General features: G+C 38.8%; 1 protein-coding gene across 1 annotated transcript in view; it reads right to left on the bottom strand.

The window, feature by feature from the left end:
• ryr1a (ryanodine receptor 1a (skeletal)) overlaps positions 1-14,605 on the bottom strand; it is an 85,145-nt gene that overhangs the window by 42,152 nt on the left and 28,388 nt on the right. Inside the window, exons 38-60 of the mRNA XM_051685945.1 lie at positions 11,689-11,889; positions 11,468-11,579; positions 11,017-11,157; positions 10,538-10,811; positions 10,262-10,376; positions 9,731-9,863; positions 8,844-8,938; positions 8,630-8,765; positions 8,292-8,478; positions 8,029-8,140; positions 7,818-7,938; positions 7,537-7,706; positions 6,910-7,130; positions 5,890-5,980; positions 5,663-5,803; positions 5,303-5,466; positions 5,123-5,201; positions 4,933-5,022; positions 4,678-4,818; positions 3,875-3,952; positions 2,077-2,152; positions 1,829-1,952; positions 1,619-1,734 (exon numbers count right to left, since the gene is read on the bottom strand). Coding sequence (XP_051541905.1) covers positions 1,619-1,734; positions 1,829-1,952; positions 2,077-2,152; positions 3,875-3,952; positions 4,678-4,818; positions 4,933-5,022; positions 5,123-5,201; positions 5,303-5,466; positions 5,663-5,803; positions 5,890-5,980; positions 6,910-7,130; positions 7,537-7,706; positions 7,818-7,938; positions 8,029-8,140; positions 8,292-8,478; positions 8,630-8,765; positions 8,844-8,938; positions 9,731-9,863; positions 10,262-10,376; positions 10,538-10,811; positions 11,017-11,157; positions 11,468-11,579; positions 11,689-11,889 — 3,118 coding nt within the window. The remainder of the gene's footprint in view (positions 1-1,618; positions 1,735-1,828; positions 1,953-2,076; positions 2,153-3,874; positions 3,953-4,677; positions 4,819-4,932; positions 5,023-5,122; positions 5,202-5,302; positions 5,467-5,662; positions 5,804-5,889; positions 5,981-6,909; positions 7,131-7,536; positions 7,707-7,817; positions 7,939-8,028; positions 8,141-8,291; positions 8,479-8,629; positions 8,766-8,843; positions 8,939-9,730; positions 9,864-10,261; positions 10,377-10,537; positions 10,812-11,016; positions 11,158-11,467; positions 11,580-11,688; positions 11,890-14,605) is intronic.

Raw genomic sequence — 14,605 nt, 5'->3', positions numbered from 1 at the left:
ATATATTTAAACTCAGTTTTTCACAATTCCTGACATTTCATTGTGTAAACTTTTCCTGTCTTACATCAATTAGGATCACTACTTTATTTTAAGAATGTGAAATGTCTTGCCTTTAGCATTGCCTTTAAATTTGGGTCAAACATTTCGAGTAGCCTACCACAAGCTTTTCACAATAAGTTGCTGGAATTTTGGTTCATTCCTCCAGACAGAACTGGTGTAACTGAGTCAGGTGTGTAGGCCTCCTTGCTCGCACACACTTGTTCAGTTCTGCCCACAAATGTTTTATCGGATTGAGTTCTGGGCTTTGTGATGGCCACTCCAACACCTTGACTTTGTTGTCCTTAAGCAATTTTGCCACACATTTGGAGGTATGCTTGGGGTCACTGTGCATTTGGAAGACCATTTGCAACCGAGCTTTAACTTCCTGGCCATCTATTTTGTGACGTTCACCAGTAACTCCTGCAGCAATGTACCCCCACAACATGATGCTGCCACCCCCATGCTTCATGGTTGGGATGGTGTTCTTTGGCTTATAAGCCTCACCCTTTTTCCTCCAAACATAACGATGGTCATTATGGCCAAACAGTTAAATTTTTGTTTAATCAGACCAGAGGACATTTCTCCAAAAAGTAAGATCTTTGTATCCATGTGCACTTGCAAACTGTAGTCTGGCTTTTTATGGCGGTTTTGGAGCAGTGGCTTCTTCCTTACTGAGCTGCCTTTCAGGTTATATCGATATAGGAGTCGTTACACTGTGGATATAGATACTTGTCTACCTGTTTCCTCAAGCATCTTCACAAGGATTGATTTGCACTTTTCTCACCAAACTACGTTCATCTCTAGGAGACAGAATGCGTCTCCTTCCTGAGCGGTATGATGGCTGCGTGGTCGCATGGTGTTTATACTTGCCTACTATTGTTTGTACAGATGAACGTGGTACCTTCAGGCATTTGGAAATTGGTCCCCAAGGATGAACCATATTTGTGGAGGTCCACAATTTTTTTCTGAGGTCTTGGCTGATTTCTTTTGATTTTCCCATGATGTCAAGCAAAGGGGCACTGAGTTTGAAGGTAGGCCTTAAAATACATCCACAGGTACACCTCCAATTGACTCCAAATAGCCAATTAGCCTATCAGAAGCTAATTGGCTAACTGCCTAAAGGCTTGACATCATTTCTCTCTCCAAGCTGCTTAGAGGCACAGTTAACTTAGTTTATGTAAACTTCTGACCCAATGGAATTGTGATATAGTCAATTAAAAGCTAAACAATCTTTATGTAAACAATTGTTGAAAAAATTACTCGTGTCATGCACAAAGTAAAATTGCCAAAACTATAGCTTGCTAATATGAAATCTGTGTGTGGTTAAAAAATGAGTTTTAATGACTTCAACCTAAGAGTATGTAAACTTCATACTTCAACTGTAAAATAAAATAAAATGGAATTAGGTTGAAAGTAATCCAAAAGTTATCTGATTAGATTCCCCAAAAATGTAATATATGAGATTACATTACTGATTGCATTTTATTATCATGTAATTTGTAATCAGTACCTGATTACAATTCACAAGTAATCCACCCAGCACTGCCTAGCAGCATGTATGGATGAAAAGCAATTTTACCAAGATGCGCAATGAACTCCTGGGCAATGTCCATCCATTTCAGCAGTTTTTGAAGGAAGCCATATGCAAAACGTTTCTCAATAGATGAAATATCACTCTCCATATCCTTAAGTCCTCTAAACAGAGATTTTAAGCAACATTAAACAATCAGACCTATAGTCATAATTTTTTATTAACTATGGATTTTCTGTTGGTCATTGGCGATTATACCTGGTTACAGCATATCCATTAAGCTGCAGAAATTTGAGTAGTTCATGTGCTTTCTCCCTGTCTCTTGCCTTTTCTTTAGCTGTCAATGTATCATACGGTACAAGCAAAGGGTGTGTCCCTCCCCCTAATTACAAACAAGAGACAAAGTTGTTGAAGAACTAAAATGATTGGCAAAAAAACAAAAACAAATAGACAAACAGAACTGAAAATATGTGTATTGTATCTGCAACCATTTTAAAGAGGCACACCTTTTGATTGTAGCTCCATTTTCTTTTTCCGTCCCCAGGTGTTGTGGTAATTCTCTGCCAGCTGTTCTGCCATGGACTTTAAAAAATGGTGTGGATTATTGCTGTTAGTCATAACTATATACAGGTGCATCTCAATAAATTAGAATGTCGTGGAAAAGTTCATTTATTTCAGTAATTCAACTCAAATTGTGAAACTCGTGTATTAAATAAATTCAATGCACACAGACTGAAGTAGTTTAAGTCTTTGGTTCTTTTAATTGTGATGATTTTGGCTCACATTTAACAAAAACCCACCAATTCACTATCTCAAAAAATTAGAATACATCATAAGACCAATAAAAAAAACATTTTTAGTGAATTGTTGGCCTTCTGGAAAGTATGTTCATTTACTGTATATGTACTCAATACTTGGTAGGGGCTCCTTTTGCTTTAATTACTGCCTCAGTTTGGCGTGGCATGGAGGTGATCAGTTTGTGGCACTGCTGAGGTGGTATGGAAGCCCAGGTTTCTTTGACAGTGGCCTTCAGCTCATCTGCATTTTTTGGTCTCTTGTTTCTCATTTTCCTCTTGACAATACCCCATAGATTCTCTATGGGGTTCAGGTCTGGTGAGTTTGCTGGCCAGTCAATCACACCAACACCATGGTCATTTAACCAACTTTTGGTGCTTTTGGCAGTGTGGGCAGGTGCCAAATCCTGCTGGAAAATGAAATCAGCATCTTTAAAAAGCTGGTCAGCAGAAGGAAGCATGAAGTGCTTCAAAATTTCTTGGTAAACGGGTGCAGTGACTTTGGTTTTCAAAAAACACAATGGACCAACACCAGCAGATGACACTGCATCCCAAATCATCACAGACTGTGGAAACTTAACACTGGACTTCAAGCAACTTGGGCTATGAGCTTCTCCACCCTTCCTCCAGACTCTAGGACCTTGGTTTCCAAATGAAATACAAAACTTGCTCTCATCTGAAAAGAGGACTTTGGACCACTGGGCAACAGTCCAGTTCTTCTTCTCCTTAGCCCAGGTAAGACGCCTCTGACGTTGTCTGTGGTTCAGGAGTGGCTTAACAAGAGGAATACGACAACTGTAGCCAAATTCCTTGACATGTCTGTGTGTGGTGGCTCTTGATGCCTTGACCCCAGACTCAATCCATTCCTTGTGAAGTTCACCCAAATTCTTGAATTGATTTTGCTTGACAATCGTAAGGCTGCGGTTCTCTCGGTTGGTTGTGCATCTTTTTCTCCCACACTTTTCCCTTCCACTCAACTTTCTGTTAACATGCTTGGATACAGCACTCTGTGAACAGCCAGCTTCTTTGGCAATGAATGTTTGTGGCTTACCCTCCTTGTGAAGGGTGTCAATGATTGTCTTCTGGACAACTGTCAGATCAGCAGTCTTCCCCATGATTGTGTAGCCTAGTGAACCAAACTGAGAGACCATTTTGAAGGCTCAGGAAACCTTTGCAGGTGTTTTGAGTTGATTAGCTGATTGGCATGTCACCATATTCTAATTTTTTGAGATAGTGAATTGGTGGGTTTTTGTTAAATGTGAGCCAAAATCATCACAATTAAAAGAACCAAAGACTTAAACTACTTCAGTCTGTGTGCATTGAATTTATTTAATACACGAGTTTCACAATTTGAGTTGAATTACTGAAATAAATGAACTTTTCCACGACATTCTAATTTATTGAGATGCACCTGTATATTGTATTGAATTGGTTTTATTGGATTGTGCAGTCTTTCTTTGCGTTTAAAGTGTAAAAGCAGCCTCTGTTAATTTGATCATGTAGGACCTACCTGAAGCTCTCTGGACAGTGTCATGCCTGAGATGTCAATGGGCTGAGGACTGTAGCCATGACTGGGGTCATAAGTGGCCTATGGGAAGAAAAGAGTGTTGCATCTGAGAGTAAAACTACATAAAACTTATATAGTTTTACTATATAAAGCCCTGAACCACTAGGTGAATTTTTGTAGGTGTCTTAGTGCCTTCCTGAGCACACATCCTACAATGTTTGTTTTTTCCTCAGGTAAAAAAAAAATAAAAATATATATACATTTTTTTTTCTCTGAAATTTTTCTTCTCTGATTTTTCTTTCTCTGAAATTCTTTCTCCCTGAATTTTTTTTCTATGAAATATTTTTTTTCTCCTCAAAAGGCAACCCATGAGAATTTATTTTTTCTTGCTAGCTAACAATTAGCATGTGGTACCAACCTCGGCTACCAGGTGCATTTTTATTTCATCAGTAAGTATGAAATCTTATGCTTACAAGGTGACAGATTGTCTGTGGTACTTTATCTGTTGATTTATATATTTATAGTTATAGTATAATACAATAACAAGAATGTTTTGCAAATCTGAAAGAAAAAAAAATATCTGAAGAAAAAATAAAATAAAATCGGAGAGAAAAAAAATAATAATTGTTGAACATAGGCTCAGGAAAGCACGAAGACTCCTAAAAATTTCCTCTTTCGTGCCATTTGTTGTCTAACATAAGATCATATCACAAAAATGTGGCCTGCAGTTTTGATGCAATAGTGCATGCAACCAGCATTTGTGCATCTCAGTATATTTGCCCACACAGTGATTTCTCTGTTCTTACCTGTGCAGTCTGTGAGATCTTGCGAGTTGTCTTCTTTTCTGTTTTCTCATCTTCACCATCTCTGGCTTTGTCCAGTGTCCACTCCCAAGCAATCATGGCCTTTATGGACTCTTTAATGGGCCATCGGTAGATTTCTTTATCCTAATCCAAAAATACATGAATGGCAGTGAATGGATTAAGGAATTAACACTAACCAAACAAGCTTTGTAAAGTGTGTTGTGTGGGGGGAAATTCATCCTATATGAGATTTGTTACCTTTTCAGAGAACGTTTTGTAAGGCCTGAGCATGGGATGAGTCTTAGCATTTTCATCCAGCAATTCACCGAATGTCCAGTTATTCTGGATCTGAGGGTTTGTAAGGCACCAGTAAATATTTTAACTTTATACAGAAAATGAACACTTGCAGCAAAGCAGCAACAACCTCAACATGAAGGGTAAGACACACCTTTTCAAAAGCCCATTTGTCATGTGTGTATTCTGCATATCTGTTGATGAAGCCATCCAGTTTCTCAGGAATAATAGTACTGTACAAAAACATTTCAATAAAAATAATTAAATATCATATTTATAAGTCAGTTAGTCAATCTGCATACACAAAAGATCTGAATAAACAAATCCTCTGTACTTTGTGGTATCCACAGGTTTGGGGTCAAAGTTGCCTTCAGCATCAACAGAAGCCTTTTTTTCTGTCTTGGAGGAGTAGCTGGCATCCACATAATCAGGTGGGATTGCCCCAGCAATTGCACATATGCAGGGCATTGCAATTTTAAACAGCTCTGCATCAAATTTCTGTTGGACACAAATTAGAGAAGAAATAACATAGAAAAAAGGATTTATAACTCTAATGAGACAAGCTGAGAGTTACTCTGTTTTTTAAGACTGCATCTTTGGGGTAGAATATGCTAAAGGATAATGGCCAATCTCATAGTTCAGTAATAGTATCTTTAAGTAAATACAGTAAGAGTAAAAGAGGATCTATTCCCACCTTGTGGGCCAGAGATTCAAAAATTCCCCAGAAGAGTTTACGGGTGAGATGAAGCTCCTCTTCTGACGATATGCCAAAGTTGGCCCAGCCATTGGGCAAACAATAGTACTTCCAACAACGCTCATAATGATTAGTAAGCAGCTGCAAAATAATAAGAAACAGATGAGGCCAACAGCAGCAACCAATTAAAATTAATTGTACTGCTGTATAATGAGATAATCCCATACCTTAAGGGGCATTTTGGCGTATTCATTCAGAATTGGCACATCAAATACCAATCGCCTGAGAAGGTGCTGGAGCATGGAAGGACGCAGATACCTGTTCCAAAAATATTTCTCAATAAGCTACCCAAACAATGAAAAATGGCAACAAGATTTTATCTTAAATAGGGGTTAATGATATGGGTTTTATCATGGCTGATGCCAATACCAATATCTAGAGTGCAGCATGGCCGATATAATGTAGATTTATAATAAAATTCAATGATAACAAATAGATGGTAGATTTTGGAACTGACACTAAGCAGAATGTCCATTTCTGTTACTCAGCCAATCAGGGACCATTATCGTCCATTACCATTATAATCTCACAATGGCCAAATATCTGCCAGTTAATTAGCATTGTCGATCTGTTTGCCTATCACCACCGGATCAGTACAATTAAGAAAATAAATACATTAATGAAGAATTCAGCTGTAAAACACCCTTTGAATGTCATAAAGGTAATCTATACGACTCCATTTGTTAAATCCATGTCTTCAGAAGCGATATGATAGGTTTGGGTGAGCAACCGATCAATATTTAAGTCCTTTTTTACTATAAATTATCCTCCTATCCAGTAGGTGGCGATATGCACAAATAATGCAAATCGGCAAAAATAAAAGAAGAAGAATGTGAATTGAATGTGTAGAGATTTATAGTAAAAAATGACTTAAATATTGATCTGTTTATTACCCACACCTATCATATCGCTTCTGAATATATGGATTTAACCACTAGAGTCATATGGATTACTTTTTTCTGCCTTTATGTGCTTTTTGCAGCTTCAAAGTTCTGGCCACTATTCACTTGCATTGTATGAACCTTCAGAGCTGAATATATTCTTCTAAAAATCTTTGTTTGTGTTCAGCAGAAGAAAGAAAGTCATATACATCTGGGATGGCAAGAGGGTGAGTAAATGATGAGAGAATTAAAATTTTTGGGTGAACTATCCCTTTAATTATGTGTGTAGTAGTGAATGGCACTGGCCTGCACAAAGACATGAGGCATTCCTCAATAACATCTCTCTGAGCTTTGGTTAGAGAGCGTCCTCGGGACAGCCTGTAGATGGTGTGGAGCATGGAGTCAATCATGATGGCACGGTGGTCCGTGCCAGCAAACAAAGGAGCACATTTAGTAATGAGAGGAAGCACAGCGGAGCAAAGGTAACGGTTCAGAGCCAGGGCCATCTCTGTGGTACTGAACGCAGCCTGAGAGAAAGAACAGGATAGATAGTTGTGGCTGACTTTCATGATTTATATAGGTTATTGAAGCTGAGTTAATAGCAAATTGTGGCCACAACAACTGGCTTTATTTGCTGTTGAAACAAAAACATTAAATAATTTAATTTGTTTTATTGCTCATCGCTTTATTGGAAGTTATAATATAGAGAACAGAACAAATTATGGGCGAAGATGGGGGAACGAGAAATTACACAAGACTCAAACTCACATTTCCCATGTAAGCATCAAACCTCAAGGTGTCAGAGCATGTATGCCAAGCACTAGGCTAGGGCCACAGATGTTCCGGATATAATAATCAAGTTTTATCATGTGAATAACATCACAGGCAACATAGTTCTAAGTGAAGACAGATAGTAAAGTAAATGCTTCTTACCGTGTCCAGGGAAGCTGCTGCTCTCATGTCGGGCAGGAAGCCCACCTCCAGTACATGCAACAGGAAGTCCTGGTTATCAATCCCATACACTCTGTCGAGGAACAGCACCATTGGTGCTTTGTGATCAGGCACAAAACTGGCAGACATCTTTGGCTCGATGATACTGTTATCTGAAGAAAAAAAAACATGATTAATAATTGTGGCTGAAAAATGACTGCACATACTGATACGAAGTAATAAGACACTATGTATTCATCTACCATATCCTAACTGAGAATTACCTTTTCCTAAAGCAGGTATCTGGACTGGCAAGCTTATCACACCAACCAGATCCTCAATGGGCACAAGAGACCTAAGAATGGCCCTGATCCTCAACGCTTCACCTTTACCAGCCTGGATCAACTATAAAAACAAGAAAGAATACAGAAAGGGTGACACGTTCAGCCTAATCAGTCCAAGATTATTCCATACCGCTCCTTCATGCACACATACATGCATCTCAGGAGCACAGCGACCCAGCAGATCAATAAGAGCTGAGTAAAAGGACATGATGGCATTTCCCAAGTGCACTCGGTTCTCCTCATGCTGCTCTTCTCCACCAAACCTAGCAAAACACAAAACACAACAATAAGTCACAGTGAGCCCACAAGATCACAACTGAACAGTCAGGCAGAAACTGTTACAACAGCTAACAGGACAGTACCATGTTTTAATGTACTGAACAGTAAGGAAGTACAGAGATTCTTTGCACTTACATTGGAAAGCGTCTGTCTTTCTTAACAGTGGGTCCGTCTCTTGCAGGATCCTCTGAAATCTTAATGGCCTCTTCAATGGCAGCAAGCAGACCGTTGCCCCCCTCTCCTCTCAGCGCAGGACCAAAACACTCAGGCCTTCTGATCAGCAGCCGGACCACCACGTTAGCATTCTCCTCCACGCTTTCTCCTGAAGGGAGAACATTGTACCTAGAATTATTATTTTTATTTACTCTACATTTTATTAATTATTATTTTTTTAAGATGTATGCAGTCATTTCATGCTCTCTTTTGTCTAGCCAGATACTCTAAAACTATAATCACATATGTAAAATACAAACCATTGACAAATACAGCAAAGCGCAGGAAATCCAGATACTTCTCTCCTCCACATGGGTTCCATCCGATGTCTGGGTAACCTTTCGATAAGAGCATGGGGCAGCTCTGCAGGCCACAACCTGCCAAGTACTTCACCACCTGCACAAACAGAGCGAGCATGAGATATCTTTGTTGGAGCCACAAACATTTGACTCAATATTTTTCGATTAGACTCACCATCTCCAGGTCTTGCTCTTGGAGAGCCAGGGCAAGCTCATTATTATCAATACAAGATGCTGCAGCTACATCAAGCGGTGTGGAGCCACGCATTCCTAAATGAGAGCAATTAAACAATACATTTATTGATATAATAAATGTAATGAATATAAAGGATATAATAATAGATTAGATTGAATGTAAATTTTAAACATGAATGTACAAAAAGGTGAAAAAGACAAGCTTAAAAACAGATAAGTTAAAAAACTTTTCATAATTTACTCACCCTCATGCCATCCCAGATGTGTGTGACTTTCTTTCTTTTGCTGAATACAAATTAAGATTTTAAGAAGAATATCTCAGCTCTGTAGGTCCATATGCAAGTGAATGGGTAACAAAATTGTGAAGCTCCACAAAAGCACATAAAGGCAGCATAAAATAATCTATAAGACTCCAGTTGTTAAATCCATATCTTCAGAAGCAATATGATAAGAGTGGGTAAGAAGCAGATCAAGTCCTTTTTTACAATCAATATCCACTTTCACTTTCATGTTTTTTTTTTGTTTTTGTAAATTCGCATTCTTTGTGCAAATCGCCACAAGAATGCGAGGAGAATGGGAGGAGAATTTATTGTAAAAAAAGGACTTAAATATTGATCTGCTTCTTACCCACTCTTATCATAACGCTTCTGAAGATATGAATTTAACCAATGGAGTCTAATGTATTGCTTTTATGCTGTCTTAATGTGCTTTTTGGAGCATAAAAATTTTGGTACCCATTCACTTGCATCATATGGACCTACAGAACTGAGATATTTTTCTAAAAATCTTTATTTGTGTTCTGCAGAAGAAAGAAAGTCATACATTTTGGGATGGCATGAGGGTGAGTAAATGATAATCAGGCTTTACCTAGCCCAATGCCACTGTTCTGTAGGAGGTAGCCGAGGTGATCGAACATTGAGCGCTGATTCTGTCTGCTGATCCGACAGAAATAACACAGGAAACGACAGCAGTTGGTCACCATTCGGGGAAACCGAATCTCCTGCAGAAAGCAAATCAAATGTGAATTCAATATAGTGCAAATATACATGCGCACACTTTTTTTGTAATGTTCAAACAATCTTCAAGCCAACTGCACCCAAAAAAATATTTGTGCCTATTTTTAAGATTTACGCATTGCAATTTCATAACAAAATTCCATAAAATTTAATTTTGTAATATTTTTCTAAATTAAATTATTAAAAATAATATTAAATAATAATACAAATTTAGGTTATTATTAAAGATGACTCTATACAGTTTGATGAAATTGAAATGTGTACATTTTACATTTATTTTTGAGTTTGATTCTTCACATGCTTGAATAGCACAGTCAAGTTATTATCACAGATCTGTGATAAATACTTCAGATAAAAAAAAATTCTTATAGAGACTGTGCACCTTGGAATCTCCACCTCCAAGCACATTCACCATAACCTCCATGACAGTCTCGTGCATTCCCAGAGCTCTCATCAGGTTGGGGTGCTGGTAGAACACCCTGTTGCTCATAATATTTCTAAAAGGGAAAACAAGGATGGTTGCAGCATGAGCTGAAGATATGTATTTAAGTTATTGTTATCTATTGAAGTTGTAATGAAGATGTAAGAAAAAATGTATTGGTGCTCCTGCCATTCTGATGAGGGACGAACTGTTTTTAGGGTGCGTTCATGTGCTCACCCAATACTCTGAATCATCAGTCTTTCCTCTTCTGGACCCATCTGAACAATGAGCAGGGATCGGATTTGTCCCAGACACTCCAGTAGCTCCATGGTGTCCTGCACGGACACTGCGTTGATGATGTAGGCTTTGGGCAGCGCTCGGATCAGCTCACCCAGGGCGTCATACTGCCGATGTAGCAGACTGAACATAAGCCGTACCAGTTCAGGGTTCTGAATGAAAGACTCTTGAGCCCAGTGAATCATGGTGTGGGAGATCAACTCCTGAAGAGTACCTGTGAGATGGGAGAAATGGTTCATGTAATTATGGTAAGGAAAACAAGACTGGTCAAAAAACTATGAGATGTTGAGATGTGTCTGTATTTTGCATCCGTTTACAGTTTTTGTTACATCATAATTTCCATACATGCCTAAATATATGCTTGTTACTTCATCTTATTATTTACTGAAGTCAAATATAAATGAAAAACAAAATCTTACTGGGTTTTTTATCTTCTTCAGGTTCAGGCTCGGCCTCCGGCTTCTTACGCAAGTTTTTAACTTTATCCACCAGTCTCAGGAGGCGTCCACGGACAGAGTTGTCCACCTCTTCTTCCTCCTCCTCCTCTTCAATATGCACACCTGTAGCAGAGACAAGGAGAAAGAGATGAATCTATGTGACTCTATGTTTTTGTAGTGCTTAGTGATTTTGCAGTGATATTTGGAAAGGTGCTGAGGTTGAACAAAGTGCCTGTGGAAACGGATGACATATTAGCAGCATCCATGGGGGAATTTAGTGCTTAAGGACTCGAAAACCAAGTTCATGGCAAAAACAAAACAGTCGAATCTGCAGCAATATTACACACTGTACTGTATCGATTCTTGTTATTTTAAACAGCTGCATAATATTTTGTAAAAAATGCTTGACTATAATCTGTGTGGTTAAACTGACCACAGTGAGCCAACAGGTCATGGTGGAATGTTAGCAGGTCGTTGCGGACACCTACAGGAACAGGACACTCTTCCTCCTCTGGACAGTTTTTAAAGTTCATTAACATGTTCACCTATATGACCAAAACACACAAAGGCACAAAGAATTTAATGTAATTTGTCAAACTTGTATACAAACTTTTGTGGTTTAACACAGTGTTCTCTCTACTGATTGGCAAGTACCTGTTCCTGCGGAGGAGAGCGGAATTCGCGGGTCTTGCGGGCAGTTTCTGCAGCACTCATTGTGAAAGCCTGCATGAGCTCGTTATATCGCTGTCTCTGATTGGTCTGCACTTGGTTGACAAACTTGTCAGAGAAAGCGATGATGGCTTCCACTCTGTGACGCAGCTCACAATCGCAAAAATACTGCAGCAGAGTACACATCTAAAATGATAGAGAAGAATGAGTTAAAGAGAAAAATATATGATTTATATATATGATCAAATTATAGGTAAAGATTAAAATTCTTAAAAACCTTTATTCTTAAAAATGCTGTCTCTGTCCCAATTTAATATGCACAGTCAAATATAAGTAAGCAATTTTTGCCATTTATAAGCAGCCCAACATTTTAGAAGGGTCTGGCTGCGTCCTGCAAGACTACTACAAGACACACCTACTACAAAGCACAACAAGCACTACAAGTTATGCCCCCCTTCTCCGGGGTATCTGCAGGTTCGAAGGAATGAAATTTAAGACTTTTTAAGGCCAAATAAAAGAAAAATTTAAGACCACTTTCACAATTAAAAAAAAAAACATTAAATAATTAATTAGCAGGTAAATACAAAACCACTGAGGCTACTTGGATGTCTCTGGACATGTTTTCTTTATATTTTATTGTGCATTTATGTGTTTTCTGTCTTAAATAAGTTAATACGACATTAAAACTCATTGGAGTGCATGTAGCCTGGGGGCCTGGGTAGCTCAGCGATTAGTGGCCACATGTGGAGTCTCAGCAGTGTCATGCACAATGAGCCACGTGATAAGATGTGCGGATTGACTGTCTCAGAAACGGAAGCAACTGAGACTTGTCGTCCGCCACTCGGATTGAAGTGAGTAACCGCGCCACCATGAGGACCTACTAGTAGTGGGAATTGGGCATTCCAAATTAGGAAGAAAAGGGGATAAAAAAAAAAGAAATGCATGTAGCCTTAAGTACAGTTGTGCTCAAAAGTTTGCATACCCTTGGAGAATTGGTAATATATGTACCATTTTTAAAGAAAACATGAGTGAGCAGGCAAAACAAATTTCTTTTATTTCTTATGGGATTCATATTCAACTGTAGGTTATAACAGAATGGCACAATTATAAAACAAAACATGGCAACAAAGAAAAAAATGAAATGACCCCTGTTCAAATGTCTGCATACCCTTAGTTCTTAATACTGTGTATTACCCCCTTAAGCATCAATGACAGCATGCAGTCTTTTGTAATAGTTGTCTATGAGGCCCCAAATTCTTGCAGGTGGTATAGCTGCCCATTCGTCTTGGCAAAATGCCTCCAGGTCATGCAAAGTCTTTGGTCGTCTTGCATGAACCACACATTTGAGATCTCCCCAGAGTGGCTCGATGATATTAAGGTCAGGAGACTGTGATGGCCACTCTAGAACCTTCACCTTTTTCTGCTGTAACCACTGGAGGGCCAACTTGGCCTTGTGCTTAGGGTCATTGTTGTGCTGGAAAGTCCAAGAGCGTCCCATGCGCAGCTTTCGTGCAGAAGAATGCAAATTGTCTGCCAGTATTTTCTGATAACATGCTGCATTCATCTTGCCATCAATTTTCACAAGATTCCCCATGCCTTTAGAGCTCACACACCCCCAAAACATCAGTGAGCCACCACCATGCTTCACAGTGGGGATGGTATTCTTTTCACTATAGGCCTTGTTGATCCCTCTCCAAACATAGCACTTATGGTTGTGACCATAAAGCTCTATTTTGGTCTCGTCACTCCAAAGGCGTGTCAAGGTGTTTTCGGGCATATTGTAACCAGGCTTTTTTGTGGCACTAGCGCGGTAAAGGCTTCTTTCTGGCAACTCGACCATGCAGCTCATTTTTGTTCAAGTATCGTCGTATTGTGCTCCTTGAAACAACCACACCGTCTTTTTCCAGAGCAGCCTGTATTTCTCCTGAGGTTACCCGTGGGTTTTTCTTTGTATCCCGAACAATTCTTCTGGCAGTTGTGGCTGAAATCTTTCTTGGTCTACCTGACCTTAGCTTGGTATCAAGAGATCCCCAAATTTTCCACTTCTTAATAAATGATTGAACAGTACTGACTGGCATTTTCAAGGCTTTGGATATCTTTTTATATCCTTTTCCATTTTTATAAAGTTCCATTACCTTGTTCCGCAGGTCTTTTGACAGTTCTTTTCTGCTCCCCATTGCTCAGTATCTAGCCTGCTCAGTGCATCCATGTGAGAGCTAACAAACTCATTGACTATTTATACACAGACACTAATTGCAATTTAAAAAGCTGTGTCTGTAAGAAGGCCAAACATTCAAGGGTATGTAAACTTTTTATCAGGGCCATTTGGGTGTTTCCTGTTATCATTATGATTTAAAAAGGAGCCAAACAACTATGTGATGATAAATGGCTTCATATGATCACTATCCTTAAATAAAATAGTTTCAAAATCAGTGCCAAAATTTCACAATTTCTGCCAGGGTATGCAAACATTTGAGCACAACTCTATGTAGCCTATATTGTGACCCTTCTCTTCAGTCACTTGCTTTCAAGCAATACGTGACGCAATAGACCAATGCTTTGGCAATGTCACCACTTACGTCAAACATGGAAGTAGTGGCAAAACCATGCGTAAAAAGTAAACGTTTATCGGATTATGTTGTTGAAAAATGATTCCAAGGGCTCTTATTGACTGCTGTGGCTTCAAGCCATCAACAGAGCTGGCTGGACAGAGGAGATCATTTCAACTCACAACTTTCCAGCAAACATTTATAGCGAACATTATTACATGTTTTGTTATTAACTAATTTCATTATAGTAATTGTATCGCTAAGAATATGCTTGTATTTATGATGGTTTTGTGTCATACTTTAATTTAATCATCTTATCTGTCAAATCGAACACAACAGTCAGCGGGATTTCT

The sequence above is a fragment of the Myxocyprinus asiaticus genome, chromosome 43 (genome assembly GCF_019703515.2).
Source record: "Myxocyprinus asiaticus isolate MX2 ecotype Aquarium Trade chromosome 43, UBuf_Myxa_2, whole genome shotgun sequence".
Classification (NCBI taxonomy): domain Eukaryota; kingdom Metazoa; phylum Chordata; class Actinopteri; order Cypriniformes; family Catostomidae; genus Myxocyprinus; species Myxocyprinus asiaticus.
The sequence above is the reverse complement of the archived record's forward strand: the minus strand, read 5'-3'. Positions and strand labels throughout refer to the sequence as shown.